Raw genomic sequence first — 17023 nt, 5'->3', positions numbered from 1 at the left:
CTTTAGATGATTGGAAAAACTCAAATTCTGGGCCCATTCCAAAATGTGAATTTCCTAAACTATTAAAAAAATGTATAGATAGTTTAAAAAATAGCATGAGTGATAATATTAAGTCTGGCTTTATGGCAACCGGTATTTTTCCTTTGGATAAAAACAAAGTTATAGATAAACTCCCAAGTCTGCCCGAAGAAGATGAATTAAGTGAAGATCTCGAAAAATCAAAATGGACTGAAGCTTTCGTAGAAATCTTATCTGATTTAAGAAATCCGAAACATAAAGTAACGAAAACAAGAGGGAAAAAATTGAATGTACCGGCGGGTAAGAGCATAAGGATTGAAGATATCGATAAAAGCATTGATCCTGATGATCCCGATATCCCTAACGAGATCCAGGAAAACTCTATTTATATTGCTTCAACCAGTAATGACAAACAAGACAGTGTTTTATCATATAATAGTGACCCTGATGATTCTGATACATCTAACGAAAACCAGGAAAAAAAAATAAAAAAATTAGATTGGAAAAAATTTGCGAGGACGAAAGTTTATCGGAACATACAAAATTAAAGAAAGGAGAATTCATCGTTGTGAAGTATGAAATGTCCAAAAGAGATATTATGTATATTGCACAAGTAGAAAAAGAAGAAAACCCGTTAGTCAAAGTCAACTTTTTAAGAATGAAAAATAATTTGGATGGATCGGCGTACTTTATTTTCCCTCAAAATGCAGATAAAAGCAATGTTACGAGATCACAAGTGATACGTAAGCTCGTACCACAGAAAATAATGAAACGAGGACGGTTTACATTTAACATTGATACACACAACTTTAACTAAATAACTATGTAATCAGATATATGCAATTAATTATTTGTTATTTTTTTTATTGTTTGATAGGTATTCATTCATCAGATATTATATGTGTTACTTTTATAATATAATTACTAATTATTAATATTATTATTTATGTTACCTCCCAAAGCAGTATTTTTAAAAACGAAAAATGTTGTTCGAAGTCACCCACACCATGTTTAATTTCGATTTTCTATCAAAAAAAGGTCGTGTTCGAAGTCACCCCATTTTTCGGGTGACTTCGAACAAAGTTCAACATTTTTTAAAAGTCCGGTTTTTTAATTTTTTTAATTGGCATCTTTAGGATATTATCCTAATTTATCTAAAGAATATGAGACTTTTTTTATATAATTTTCCAATGAATAGTTGAAGAATTATTTCAAAAAAACATCAAAATATGTTCAGAGTCACCCCTTAATACGGTATGTTTTTTTCTATTGATTAATTTAAATCTAAACATTTAAGAACAATTTTTGTAATTTATAAAATATAAATCCATATATTATAAGTAATTTTAAACTATGTAGGAACTCCCATTATACTCTAATAATAAGTAAATTGTATAGTTAAGTACATACTTCATAACTTGTATGTAATTTGTATGAACTATGAATTTAATTAATATTAAGGTGTTATCATTTTTATAATTAAGTACCTGGGCTTTTTTTTTGTTATATTTTTGTGAATCATACGAATATATTCACCGCCGAAATTGAATGATACTACAGCTGCGTGAACTCTAGTGTTGAAGGATTGTTTCTGGAGGGCTATTCTGCTAATTAAACTACGCCATGTACGCACGCACTTGGCTTACTTTATTGGTAGAGTACTATTCTACTAAAATTCTCGCTTGGCGTACTTTGCGTACTCGGAGTAGTGTGCTTTCTTAATGTATGCTAACTACGACACGTCGGGAGGTGTCTCTCTTGACTTACTTGGCGTACTTAGGTATTCAATTTGATAATCATTCAAAAAATCAAAATTGTTATCATAATTTATTGATTATAATATTATTTGTTTATCTACATCGCTCCTTATTGTTGTAAGTTGATTTTTTCTCAAATTGTGATCAAAATGAGTTCGATGCGAATTAACAATTTTTTTTTTTTTTTTTGACGATGAACATAGCAATGAACGAGAAGATAGTAGACGGTTAAGAATAGAACGAGTTCTTATTCGTCAACGCACAGTCTATCGGCTATCAGACGAAGAATTTCGTACCAATTTTTGTATATCCAAGCATACATTTGAAAGAATTTTGCATGAATTAACTCCTCATTTGATTGGCACTCTTAGGAGTGACGGTATTTGTGTTGAAAAAAAGGTATTAATAGTATTATTCTATTGATATTTAAACATATATTAAGATACCCATGCAATATGTTTTTTACTGCAGGTTGCGGCAACAATACGATTTCTTGCACAAGGCTCTTACCAGAAAGCCGTAGGTAATGCTTTTATAATTGGACTGTCACAACCTGCAATTAGTAAAATGTTGAACGAGGTGTTAGACTGCATGCATATTCAGATGTGCTTCAAATATATCAAGTTTCCAATAACTACTGAAGAAAAGACACGTATTTCCGATTGGTACCTATATTATTAAATTAATTGCCATTAAATTTTGGTGGGGGCTAGCACGCTTCCTTGAGGGAGACCATTTCTAGAGATTCTCCACTTACTGTTCTTGCCTTGATGATTTACGAAAAATCTTCTGTTGCCTAAAAGGGCTTCGAAAACTCTTACAAACTCGTAATCCAGGGTAGTATCATATAGTTTCTTTAACATTAGTCTGTGGTTCACCATGTCGTATGCTGCCGTTAGATCTATGAGCACCACGCCTGTGACTTTCTTATTCTCGAACCCGTTCTCGATTGTTTGGGTCAGGTTGAGTATCTGTCCTATACATGATTTTCCTGGGCGGAAACCAGCTTGTTCTTTAATTAGTGCGCTGTCCACGAAGGTTAAGCAGCATTCTCTCGAAAAGTTTGTACGTGTGGCATAGAAGGGATATTGGGCGATAGTTCTTTGGGTCATCCGTATCTTTCCCTGGTTTTAATAAGGCTATAATTTTTGTTTTCCTCCATATTTTGCGGTATGTTTTTCCGGTTTCTTATTTCGTTGTATAAAGCAAGTATCCAGCGTTTGGCTTTTTGCCAAAATTGCGGATCTGTTCGACAAAAATATTATCTAGTCCAGCTGCTTTCCTAAGTTGCATTGTCTCTATAGCTATGTTCAATTTATCCTCCTCGAAAGGCCGGCTGAGGTGGTTTCCTTCCTTTTCTTTGTTTCGTATTATTCTTTTATTAGGTTTATATTCTTGTTTGAGTTTTTGGGGTTTACCATTTAGTAGTAATTGGTGTGCGATTTGATCGGGAGTGACGGTCCTTCCTCGGGAGTCCTTTCGCACTAGCAGGGTCACTGTTTAATCTCTTAATTAGGCCCCACGCCTTTTTACTACAATGTTTCATATCCGTTTTATTTAAGAGCTCATGCCATTTATTCCTTTTTTCCTGTGCAATTTCATTCGTGAGCTCTTCCCCTTTATTTCTGGTTTGTTCTTCGAAGCGATTATTTTCAAACTGGTTGATATATGTGTTGTAATTGTTCATGATTTCACTTATTAGTCCAGGTATATGATGTATCCTACATCCTCTTGGTATGTGTTTCCGGGATATATATTTTATTTTTTCTACGAAGGATTCATAGTGCTCCGGTAGTGGTACGAGATTTTCTATACTTGAATCGAGATCATCTGAAAAAAGGTTCCACTTTGCTTTCATGAAGTTGTATCTCCTTTGGAATGGGACAATATTAGGTCTCACTGCAGCCTCAATCTGGCAAATTATGGGCCTATGTTGTGTGTTTGGGATGGGGTCTCCCATCTTTTTGGTACATGGTTGACTGATAGAATTACTGACAAATATAAGGTCTGGGTTATATCCTTTCTTCCAGCGACCGCTGTTGAAGGATGGAGGTAATTTGTTATCGTGAATCAGTACCATATCTTCGCCTTGTGCCGAGATTTCTACGGCTTCGCCATCATTGTTTGTCTCCGTATAGACCCAGCTTGAACTGTGGCTGTTGAAATCACCTATAACTATGTTAGGTTTATGTTGTAAGCTGTCTTCGGATTTAAGATTAGGAACTATGAAAGGAGAATTTGGTGGTTTATAGATTGAGGAGACTGAGATGTTCGGTAAATGCACTGTGATAAATTCGATGTCGTTTTGTTCGTATACTTTAACTGCTTGGATGGTCATGTTAGGTCTTGTGAAGATAGCACTACCGTGTTTTCTATGGTTCCTTATCGTTGCTAGTTTCATTCCAGATATACTTGGTGCATTAAGAGTCTGGTCTCTTGGACGCACATAATATCGCATGATTTTGATTTGAAAATAGTAGATAGAAGTTCTTTTTTTGCCCTCGTATAATACCTTCGATGTTTATCGATACGATCGTCAGTGCTGGCCCTGATAAGGGCCGTTTTAGGCGCGGTTTTTTTATGACCACCAGACATTGTTATTATACTGATAGATAGGTTGCGCCTGGGTTTGGAAAACACCGTTACAAGGGGACACCACGTAGAGGTTTCTTCCTTGTCCTCCACTTCCTGTTTTAAATTTTAATTATATATTTTTTGTTTTAAACGAGACATGGCTAACTAATTCTATAAATAACTGTGAACTAGGGTTACTTAATTATAACATTTTTAGATTTGATCGGTATAGCTTATCTAGCAACTGTGTGGTGGAGGTGTCTTCATTGGTGTACCTAAAGATTTTCCATCGCACCTTATTACTGTTTCCCATCATAATATTAAACAAGTTTTTGTACGCTTCAAATTGTCGTCATTATCATTTATAATAGGTGGAGTCTATATGGAGGAAGTAATGCGAAAGCGGTTCCCTCCCGGTCGTCGATTCAACCCAGAAAAAAAAAAAGGTGGAGTCTATATTCCTCCTCGATTACCCTTGTTAGTATATAAAACTCATATCGAATCTATTGCTGTATTCAACAATTATGGCTCCTTACTTGACCTAATTTTTTGTAATAATCCTAACCTAAAAGTTGAGTGCTGTCTTGAACCTGTTGTTCCTGCAGATAAATACTATCCTGCCTTGAATATTGAGTTTCCCAATTATCAGAGTTCGCCTTCTTGTATTCTTGACCAAACCTACTTTAACTTTCGCAAAGCTGATTACTCAAAAATATGTTCGTTTGTATCGTCGTTTGATTGGAGTTTTTCATTATTGGATCTTGACTCGGCTGAATTCTCTCTTTGATGTGTTTTATAATTAATTTTGTTCCTAAATGTGTTTATTTTGTTTCGTCATATCCACCTTGGTTCTCCAAGGATCTAAAACAAATATTATTTTTAAAAAAGAAAGCACACCTTAAATTTAAAGCGTCTTCTAATGTCTGTGATTACAGAAAGTTTTCCCAACTTCGTGCCAAATTTAAATTTGAATCAAAAAAATGCTTGCGTTACTATGCTAAAAGATCCGAACAATTATTAAAAAAGAATCCCCGTAGTAACTGGAAGTTCATTAATTGCAATCGCTCCGATAATGATATTCCTAAGCAGCTGTCCTTCAATGGTTCAGTCTCATCAAATAAACAGGGAGCTGCTGACCTTTTGGTCTCTTACTTCTCGTCTGTATATTTAAATAACCAGTCTGTACTCAATCTTGATAACTTTTGCCATTTGTTCTACCTAACAATATTTCCATCAGTCTTGATGGTGTCTTCAATAGCCTTTCTTCTCTTCATGGCTTATCGTCGGTTGGCCCTGATGGTCTCCCCGGTGAGTTTTTGTTCCGGTTAAGATTTATTATCTCTTATCCTCTTTGGATTATTTTCAATAGATCCTTGAATGAAGGGATTCTTAAATTTTAGCATTTTCAATGCTTAAATTTAGTTCTGTTACCCCGATTCTTAAATCGGGTACTCCTTCATCAGTCTTAAACTATAGACCTATTTCAATTCAATCTCATATTACTTATTTAATAACTTTCTATTTGAATCATTCGAACAGCGTTTGCCAGTTGATGTGGTTTATACTGACTTTAATAAAGCTTTCGGTTTAGTTGATCGTGAGGTTTTGATTAAAATTCTTAGCAGTTATGGCTTTGGTGAGCCATTTTTGTCATGGCTCACCTCATACCTTAGTGATCGATATCAATGGGTAAATATATTTGGAATCAAATCTAAGCTGTTCTTAGCATCCTCTGGCGTTCCTCAAGGTGGACATCTGTCACCCTTATTGTTTTCTCTTTTTATTAATAATATCAACCGGGTACTGCGTCATTCTCGTATTCTGTACTTCGCTGATGATATTAAATTATTTCTACGTATTGGTTCTATTGGTGATTGTTTTAATCTACAAAATGATCTTGATAGCTTTGTCAACTGGTTTAAAAATACTGGCTAATCTTTAAATGTATTTAAATGTAAGATTTTTACTTACACACGTAGTCGTTTACCAATAATTTATTCCTATAATTTTCTAGGCTCTGAAATTGTACGTGTTGATGAATCTGTTATTGATCTTGGATTTAAGCTTACCCGCTCTCTTTATCCACGCCCACATATTGACATGGTATGATGTAAGGCTTTGAAAACTCTTGGATTCATTAGTATTCATTAATATAATATAAAATATGTAATAACTACTTTATACCTTCAAAAATACTTTTATGATTTATAAAACTCTCAGTAAGTTGTGATATAAAGTAATCAATGTATGGTAAAAATACTGTTACACGATAGTATTGTTCGGTGGAATGATTTTGTAAATTTGAATTAGCTCTATGTGTTAGTTTAGAAGAAATTATTTTGTTTAGAAATTCAATTCCAACATCATCTGCCATTTTCTGTAATATATTAATAAATATTTGGGGGGTATATTTATGATGTAGGTACATTATAAATATTATTTTAAATATTAAAATGAAAGATTACTTTGACATTATTATAGATTATTTTGAATTCTATTTCATTATTTTCTCTGGTACATTTTAAAGTAGCTATTACATTTTCTACTATGCATATTGTCTTTTTCAAATCAATTTGAACTTTTTGCAACTGTTTACACAACGGAAGTCCATAAGAAAATAATACTTAAAACAAAATTTAAATATAACACAATATATGTACCTAAATGTATATAATATAGAAATTATCTGAACCTTTATAACATTCAAGGAAATCAAAAACTCTGAATCTTTTAACGTTTTCTGAAGCATTTCAGCATTTGTTGATTCTTTCCAGTTAGATATAATGTATAACGCATTGAGAACAAATGAAAATAGTTCAGAAAAATCATTTACAGAATCATAACGTTGAATCCAACGAGTAGCACAAAGTCGTTTGAGTTGTTTTACTTTGGGTGCATTATTTGAATTCTCAATGGTATTTAAAAGAACAGAATTTCTTTTAGGGGTATTGAAAAAATTATAAACTTTTTCAATCACCCTCAAACAATTTCTGATTGGTTTTATACTGCTAGCCGTTGAAACAGCAAAATTCAGCGAATGTGCTGCACAATGTACATATATAGCGTTGAGATATTTAGATCTTACAATAGTCTGTACTCCTTTAAATCGACCCGCCATATTAATGGCCCCATAATAGCTTTGGCCATATAAATAATTGCAATCAAGTCCACATCTGCTTAAGCCTACCAACAAAAAAATTTAATTAAATAATATAAATAAATAATGTGAATAAATAAATAAATCATAAATGTGTTATTTACTATTACCATTTAATATTAAGTTAGCCAAGTCATTACCAGTCAAGCTATCAATTTCAAAAAACTGTAAAAAGTTCTCATGCAACTTATTGTTTTCATCAATATATCGAACACATATACTGAGTTGCTCTTTAGTCGAGATGTTTCATCAGCCAGAACAGAGAAACATTTAGATTTATTAATCACATTAACTAGTTTCCTCATTAAAATTGTGTTACATGACTGAATTATTTCATTTTGTATAATTGGACTCGTATATTTATTACGTTTCCTTGAACCCTCAAGAACATAACGTAAAAATTCATCTCCTTTTCCTTGGTACTTGAGAATACCACGGAAATGGCCTTGCCTTGAATCATCTAAAAATAGAAGTTAAAAGTTGCAAACAATAATAACATGTATTTTACAATAATAATTGTAAATCCATTATAAGCATGACTGGAGCATTATTGTCCAATAGTTATATGACATTGATAATTCAGCTAAATTATAATTATTATTAAATGGTAAAAGTTTATACAATTAAGTTTTTAGTTTCTATATCTATCCATCTATCCATCTATCTATCCATCATATACCATCTACTATGATACCACCAAAATCTCTATGTCCTCTCAAAGTCAACTCTTCTTTACCACATAGAATTATACACTCAATAATTGGTCTTATTTTCCTTCTACTTTCTTTTTAATACTTGTTTACTAATTAACATAATTCACCTACATTTTCAGGTCCTATAACCCCGAGGAAGCAGATTTAAAAAGTGTACTTATTTATTGGCGCATACGTTATGCTGGCTAACATATCTGCCTGCTTCAACCAGCAACTCATTCACAACCAACTAGTCAACGTATAATAAGAACAGGTACTATAACATTTTGTAATTTTTATAGGTAGAATTTTTTTTTTTTTTAATGATCCATGATGAATGTAGGATGTAAAAAAAAAACTAAAACGAATTTTTTTTTTTTTTTTATTCAAAAATAATCATTTCCTCCACCTCCATTGGAGTATTGTCTTGTTGATTCTACAACAGAATTAGATAATATTTTGTATTTACTATAGTTTTATGAATATGAATAGTGTATATGTGATAGGCATATAGTCAAATCAGGCATTTTATTAAATTACATTTTTATATAGGTAATTTCACTATCATCACTAATGGTTTTTTTATATAATATATAAATTAATCAGTAATAATTAATAGAAAATATCGTTACATTTTTTAATTTCTGAAAATTATTTAACTAAATATCTAGACTGGTAGTGAAATTGAATAAAAAATTAACTTATTTGACTATTTGTCATTTAGTAAAATGCTTAGTTTAACTATGACATAATATATTTAATAAACTTATTCTTCAGTGTATACACATATTCTTTAGTGGTACACTATTGCGGTGATTGAGGATGATAGTATGCTAATAATATATGAAATATTGACCTATTTTTTTTTTTTTTATGAACATCAGTGATATTCAGAATTTTTTTTTGGAGAGAGTGGTTGTTTAGTTAAATTACAAAAAAAATCCTTAATAAATACACATTTAATGTTTGGTTGCAAATATTTTAGATTCTTAATGTAGTAAAAAATATATTTTGATATTGAGTGGTTATGAAAACCAAAAATGAGTCATTTTAGTTATTTCAATGATGGGCGTCCATAGGTAACATTTAGGAGGGGGGGGGTCAAAATAAAAAAAATTCTCAAATGTAAGTTAATAAAGATAATAATAATATTATGTAATATTTATAGAGCTACAAGTCCATAATATTTTTTTCCAGGGGGGCAAGTGCCCTATCTTTCCCCCCCCAATGGGCGCCCATGATTTCAATTGAATTGCACTATCATAGATGTTCGCGCCAAACAATTAGCGCAACCAAGTGTCCATGCCCGACGACGACCAGTCTCCTTATCTTCTTCCTTTTAATCGTTTCCCTTCTCTTTCATCCACCTCTCCATATATAGTTACTTGTTGAATTATTATAATTGTCTTGTTCATTTATTATCGTTGTCGTATATTATGTTATCTATGTAAATTATTGGTCAGATGTTGCTGTCCATTATCATTATTTGTTGTTTTATATCATTATTTATTCTTATCATTGTTTTTATTATTATGCGGCCAACGCCCTAATTATTATTATTATTATTATTAATTATTAATGTTTTTCTCTCACAGTTTGCTGAGCTTTTTTTTGTATTGTAAGTCGCATTGAGCGCAACCATCACAGCAATTATTGCTACTACATTGTTGTATGTATTATTTATATTCGTTGTCAATGCGACACGAATTTCATTGTACTTGTCCGAGTTTCATTATACTTGTCTCGCCATCCAGGCATAAAATTATTGGAGTTTTTATTTGTTACGATCTTCCTCATCAACCGATTTGTCGTGTGTGAATGTCATTACATCGACTCCTACTGAAGGTTAGTACATTATACATCGCATACTCGTCGGTTACGATCTCTTCGTCTGCTCATCGTGCTGTTCATCTCCTGCGTAAGACCGCCAGCACTCGCCGTGGTGTGTGAGAGGCCGCCCAGGTCGTCCAGATCAGCAACCTCGTCGTCAGCATCTCAAGACTTCAGTATTTTAAGTCTTGTCCCTAATTGTGTAAGCTCGGTGATCATTGCACCATATCGATCCGACCACCGAGCCCCCTCCCCATAATCAACTTGCACTTTTCCTAAATTCCCTCCCGTTCTCTCCCGTTCGTTCGGTCAGTGGACATTAGGTTGCCGACTTGCCAATATTCAGGCGAAGGCATAGGGTTGCCTATCTATTGCCATTTACGGCGTTTAAAAGTTATGGCCAATGCCCCCAATGTGTATATTATTCTCGATAATATGTCGAGTGGTCCTTCGGGTAGTCCCGAGTGAGGGCTCCTACAATAGACCTATTATTTAATTAACTATAGAGTAATTTAATATTTCCTGAAGTTTGAACTTTTCTATTGGATATTCCACTGATAAATAGATTAAATGAACACATGGTTTGATTATAATTAACAGAAACTTAGTATAAATATTATTATATTTAAATATTTGATATGTGCATTTAAGTATTAAAAAAAAAAAAAAACTTACTAATCTTTTTTTCCGTAAGTTAAGGACCTGTCTCAGGTCCTTGGTTGTTTTCTAAAATTTAAAAAATTGTATTATTAAAATAATCATATTCAATTTGCACCTAGTCAGGAAACTTTTATTGAATTCAATAATTACCTGGTTTTCTGGCCGCCACCAGCATCTCCCTTTATGGCCAATATTGCATATATTACATTCTGATTTAAACAACAAAATAGATGTTTATTATTGCTTAATCAATTAAAATTTAATATCCAATATAGGTATACTAACTTTTTTTTTATTTATAGCTTTGGCCAGTTCAAACCAGCATTTGCCAAAATGAAGTTTTGTACACGTCTTACACTCTTAAAAAAAAAAATTAAATAAATTAGGTATGTGAAATTAATCACATAGCATACTCAATAGGTATACAATATACATACTCGGTTTTTTTGTTTTATTTTCATTTGTCTTTGGTTGTTGATTGTCATCTAAAAAAAAATAGAAATTAATCAGTTTGAAGTTAAATAATTTACTTTTTCATGCTTATTACTTTTTAATCCATTTTTTTGGGGGGCAGCTGGTTGTTCTCCATTATAATAGAAATTATTAATCGTTGTCATCTATATAAAACATAAATAACTATATTAAATAATATATAATTTCAGAATTGATATTGTTAATAAATTATAAATCATTTAAGGTCCACAAATTTTGAATGATGGTATTTTGTTTATCATATGAATAGAGTTAATGATAAATAAAATAATTAGGACTTATTGACAGGGTTAAGTATAAATAATCAAATAATTAGGTATCTACATAGGATAATAAATATATTTTTAATCTAATCATTTTGATGAGATAATAGGTACATCAGTGGCGGATTAAGCAATTTGCCGCCTACAAGCAGGGCATTTGCCGCCCTTTCATTTTATACTTTTTTTAAAACAAAATACATATAGAAATACATTGTTAGTTTAATAATTCTTTATCATATTAAATTTAATACAATCGTCAAATATTATTAAAATAATATAAATATTATATAATAAATTTATTAAAATATTTTTGTTCGGCTTTTTAGGTTAGCGAATGTTTCGATTAGGTCTTGAAAATCAATTGTAGACACTAATTCAGATTCGATGCAAATGAGAGCCAAACTATTTAATCGATTTTCGCCAATTGTAGATCTTAAATACGTTTTCGTTCTTTTGAGACACGAAAACGATCTTTCTGCTGAACAATTAGTAACCGCCATACAGGAATATATTCTCAAAGCGATGCTTACATTCGGAAATAGTTCTTCTAAATTTTGATTCCTAAAAAATGTAAACAAACTTTGATGTTGTTGTTTTTTTTCTGTTGCATTTTGCATATAAGTTTTGAAATGTATGCATTCTTGAGTAAATGTGGTTTCGTCAATGTCTGTTTCATAAAACTGTTGGAGTTTGTTGGCTCCTTGGACAATATCATCGGTATCAATTGACTTATTGTCTATGTTGATCAAAAATTTGAATTTATCGTAAATATTTTCATACCCAGAATGTCTCATTTCCAGTTGTTTTCTGAGTTGATCCAATACGGCAAAATAAACGATTTTTAATTTGTCTTTACCACCAAAAACTACTTCATTTGCTCTAGAACTACATTCGTCTAGTTCGTCGCATAAAAGGGGTCGCGTAAGACGACGTTTTTTGTCCAATTCATATTCTTCTTTTCTAATTTTTTTTGCTTCATCAATGAATTGTTGGAATATTTCATCAGATCTTATTTCACTCACATAATCAATTAAAGATTTGTATAGATCAACAACATGTTCTAAGTTAGCTGATGTTGATTGTAAAACTGTGCTTGTTTTATTGAATCGTTCCAACAAAGAAGTCCAAAATACGGCCATAAAGACCGACTCAAATGTACTCAAGTTGTTTTTTAAACCTGCAGCTTTTCTACGGTTTATGTGTTTTTCAGAATTATTATTTTCTATATCATTCAATGTTTCCATAAATTCTTCCCAGCTATTTTTGAAAGAAGAACATGCATTATAACGACTAGACCACCTAGTTCCAGTAGCTCTTTTTACTACCTTTTGATTTGGTTTCAATTTCTGTTTCATCAATTGCCACCGATAAGTAGATTTTGCAAAAAAATCATAGATGTCTTCTAAGTGATCAAAAAAAAATGCCGCTTCTTTGATAGAATCGACAGAGGATAATCCAAAGAGGTTTAGACTATGTCCTCCACATGGTACATAAATTGCTAATGGATTTAGATTTTGGATCCTTGTTATTTCTGTAAATTCAAACCAAATTCTTCGAGTGTACCTGTAACTGCATTTAGCATGTCTATTGCCTTATGTCCAACATTGGGTATAAATTTTAAAAATCGTTCAATGTCAGCTGGTGTATCTTCTTGAATTTCTCGTTTTACATATCTGATTACAAACGACAATTCATCCACGTGACTGATATCGGGCGTTGAGTCAACAACAATGGAAAAATACTTACAACGATTTACTTCGTCAATAATCACATTTAATACTTTTTTCGCAATCAAAGAAATAAACTCTTCACAAATTGTAGAAGACAGATAGGATGTTTTACCCCGACCCGGATTTCCATAAGTAGCTAAATGATTAGACATAAAAGGATCGAATTCCGCAATAAGCTCCAAGCACATCATAAAATTCCCATTCTTATTTGACCCAAATTGCTCATTCTTCCCTCTAAATGGTAATCCTCGACTACCAAGTTTTTTTACTACCGCTACAACTCGCTGAAGCACATTTCGCCAATAATTCATTTCATTTTGAATTTGTAGTTGGAGCCCTTTATCTATTCGATTTTTCAACTTACTTCTGTTTAAAAAAGTGCTAGAGCTTTGAATATGCTCTGAGGAATTTTCATGGGAAGTTAGGCCGCTGTGTACATTATTCCAATCATCATATCCATCTGTACCAAATTTTGAATTACCATTACCAAATAAACGACACGGAATGCAAAAAAGTGCCTTTTTACTCGAATAATAGCATAAATATTTTCTGTGCAGTTTCCCATTTTTTATTTTTCTCTCAAATGCAAGTTTTGTCAATGACCGATATCCACTTACTGAGGAGTAATACCTTCTAGTGACAGAAAAATCTTCGGGTATATTCTAATCGATGTCTCTCGAAAGTAGTTGGTCTATTGTCGTCTCGTTTATTATCCATTTGGCAGGATCTCTATTTACAGTTAAATCATCAAGAGATACTAGAGATTTTGGGGCTGTACATTTAGCTATATCTATTGAAATCAGATTTCTAGCATCACCTGCGTGGTTTCCTTTCTCTAGCTCTAAAGGTGTTGAAACGGACAAAATGGTAGGGCTAGGCGTAATATCTAATTCAGTATTAGGATGACAAGTTGAACTCGTTGAAGTACTTGTAGTTGAAGTAGATGAGTCTATATAAATATAATAATATTCAATAATAAATTTAGAATTTTTTCGTGCATATTTATTTTTGAAACGTTCACTGCGGATTATATTACAATACACATTCCTATATTACCTACATGCTACCTATATTACTTATATTAATATATTATAAATTATAATATAATTTCGCACACTAAACACCACGGAGTTAGGTACAATAATACAAATAAGAAATGCCGATTAACGCACAAAAATAATAAAATAATACAACTGCGATTCGTGACTGTGATGTATCAAATCATTTTAAAACATCTAATATTATAAAAAAAACGTCGATTTGCGACTACGAATCGATCGGTGGCGAAGTGGTGCGAGGGCGATATTATAATATAAATGATATAATTTAATTAATATTATTTTATTCAAACGTCGGCTGAGACACATTGTATTGTAAAATATATTGTGCGGATGACGCCAATTTATTGGCAGATTAACCTAACCGCAGAGAACGTGTCATCAAAAATTTTAAAAAAAATAATATTTATTTTATAGAAATATAGAGTAAATTGTTTTTACCTGTTTTTAAGTTTGTGAAAAAAGTATCGAGTTTTCTTATTTTTTGAATAACCCATTTTTATTTTTCTTCATGCTCTTCTCGCAGCTTTTTGTATCTTGCACCACTTTTTCTTTTTCTACCATCACTCATTGTGATGTAATAATTTGAAGAATTATAATAAAAATAAATAAAGACGTCGTTACACTCGTGACACAAGTTGTACTGTCGCAGTGTCGCGGTATACTAATAAGCAGAATAATGTAATTATAAGGATTAAAGAATACGTATAACATTCTTTGTAATTTTGTAAGTAATAGAATCACGAAAATAAAATATTATTGACAAAAACAACGTCGTATCGGCTATCGCCATAATGTACAATACCTATGTGTAATCATATATTTAATATAAACCGTTTCCGGGAAAAACATAGATTCGCTAATAATAACAATTCTAGTTGATCGCATTCACCGAAACCATTTCAGTATTTTACTGAGTTAATAGCCTAGTTGCTAATACTCATAACTCTTAAGACGTTATAATATTATAATTTTATAAATACATTTTTTTCTTAAGTGCGGCAAATTTGCCGCCCTCACAAATTTGCCGCTCCAATTACCTGATTGTTTTGCCTGTAGGGTAACCCGACGCTGAGGTACATACATTTAAATAAAACTCCCTAAATAATGCTTGTTTAATTTATTTTTATTATAAAATTTATTTAATTTCATGAAAATTACATCAATAAATTTTAAATTATTCATAATAAAAATTAATAATAAATTAAATGTGCATTCGGGCATTGATATTTTATATTTTGTAGATTCGTTATTTCATTACTGTACAATTGTATTTCAGTACATAAAAAAATGGCTGTATAGAAAGAAACATTGATGTGTATTTATTAAAATAAACACACTTAAATAATAACTTAATGATTGTATGATATGTGAATAATATTTATAATACCAAAAGAAGTATGTAGACAATACAGGAAAAAGTAATCTATATAATTTTAAAAGATGACCGTTGTTTTTTATTTACATATTATACAAAAAAAAGTACGAATAATGCTTAACAGTGTGTACTTATCGTGAGTTAATTTAATTGTTGGGCAAGGGATCCCGTACAGGTATTCATGACATCAGTGACAATGTCACACAAATATATCTTATTGGATAATATTTTGAGATTAAAATTAGTAAAATGAATGAACTGAGTATAAAATACAAATTACTATGTCTATACTATTTTGAAAAATATTTAAATCAGTGGTTTAATTTTTTTTGACACTGTGAACTACTTTGAGAACTTTCGATACGTCACAGACCACTATACATTTTAGACTTTATTTATTCTCATAGCCAAGAATCATTTTTTTTACACATTTTAGAATTTAGATTATGAATAAATAAAATATAGTGAAATTCCTTATAGCTTACATATTATAATAATAAATAATAATAATATATAATATAATATATTATATAATAATAATAATGTTGTTATTGTTCAAGTTTAAGTAAAAGTTTTACATTTATCAAAAATTTCACACAAATTACTATTATTAAAAAAATGTATATTGTATTATTATTTTTATCAAAAGTAAATTAAAATTATAAAAATAAGTTGATGTGATTTTTGGGCTTGTATTTCCTTTACTAATAAAGATATTAAATTAATATAATTAATATAAAATTAAAATATTTGTTTAAATTTTGTAGGTAGGTATGGTCTGCGGACTATAGGTTGGTGGGAAGGGAACCTCTGATTTAAATATAATATGGTATATGTATATGACGGGTTTCAAACACATTTAGTTACAGAAATTATTAAAAGCATATTTTGTATTTTCCAATTTTATTTAGGAATTTAAATTATAATGACTTATAAACATTATTTTTAATAAATCCTACTCTACTATTTTTTCTTTTATGACTTCAATATAATAGGTACTACCTATAATTTTTAATATAATTTTAATCCTGAACTGGTTCATAAAACGTCACTCCGATGTAAATTTGTTCAAGAATTACTAACGACAGCAATTAATCTTATGAAACATTTTTTACACATCGCAAATTATATTATGCATTTAAAGAAATTCTAATTGTTTGTGTGTTAACATTACTTATCCAGTTAAAAATAAAAATATTAATATAAAGTTACGTCAATATTGTACTTACTTTAATTTTGGTGTTAAAAGCCGTGAAGGCGTAGTCAGTGTGTTGTGAAAGTACACCGTCGAATGGTCTAATTATTTTCGTAATTTAACGTGTGTGCCAAAATCGGAAGTTTATCTCTACTGATATACCTATGTCTGAAGTATCCTTGTCAATTATTTTTTTATTTATTTATTTTTTTTAATTAT

The 17023-nt window shown here is 31.0% G+C and overlaps 2 protein-coding genes across 2 annotated transcripts; both read right to left on the bottom strand.

Annotated features, from left to right (window-relative positions):
* Positions 1–11742: 11742 nt before the first annotated feature.
* LOC126549783 (uncharacterized) lies at positions 11743–12798 on the bottom strand. The gene has a single exon (XM_050200157.1). The coding sequence runs from the start codon at positions 12796–12798 to the stop codon at positions 11743–11745; it is 1056 nt and encodes a 351-aa protein (XP_050056114.1).
* Positions 12799–12968: 170 nt separating this feature from the next.
* On the bottom strand, positions 12969–14802 carry LOC114128425 (zinc finger MYM-type protein 1-like). Its single transcript, XM_050200156.1, has 3 exons — positions 14793–14802; positions 13952–14122; positions 12969–13633 (listed from the first exon to the last, which is right to left on the bottom strand). Exons 1-3 carry the CDS (start codon positions 14800–14802, stop codon positions 12969–12971), a joined length of 846 nt encoding a protein of 281 aa, XP_050056113.1.
* Positions 14803–17023: the final 2221 nt, after the last annotated feature.

Source organism: Aphis gossypii, chromosome 2, assembly GCF_020184175.1.
Source record: "Aphis gossypii isolate Hap1 chromosome 2, ASM2018417v2, whole genome shotgun sequence".
Taxonomy (NCBI): domain Eukaryota; kingdom Metazoa; phylum Arthropoda; class Insecta; order Hemiptera; family Aphididae; genus Aphis; species Aphis gossypii.
Note: the sequence above shows the minus strand (reverse complement) of the source record. Positions and strands in the feature narration are given on the sequence as shown.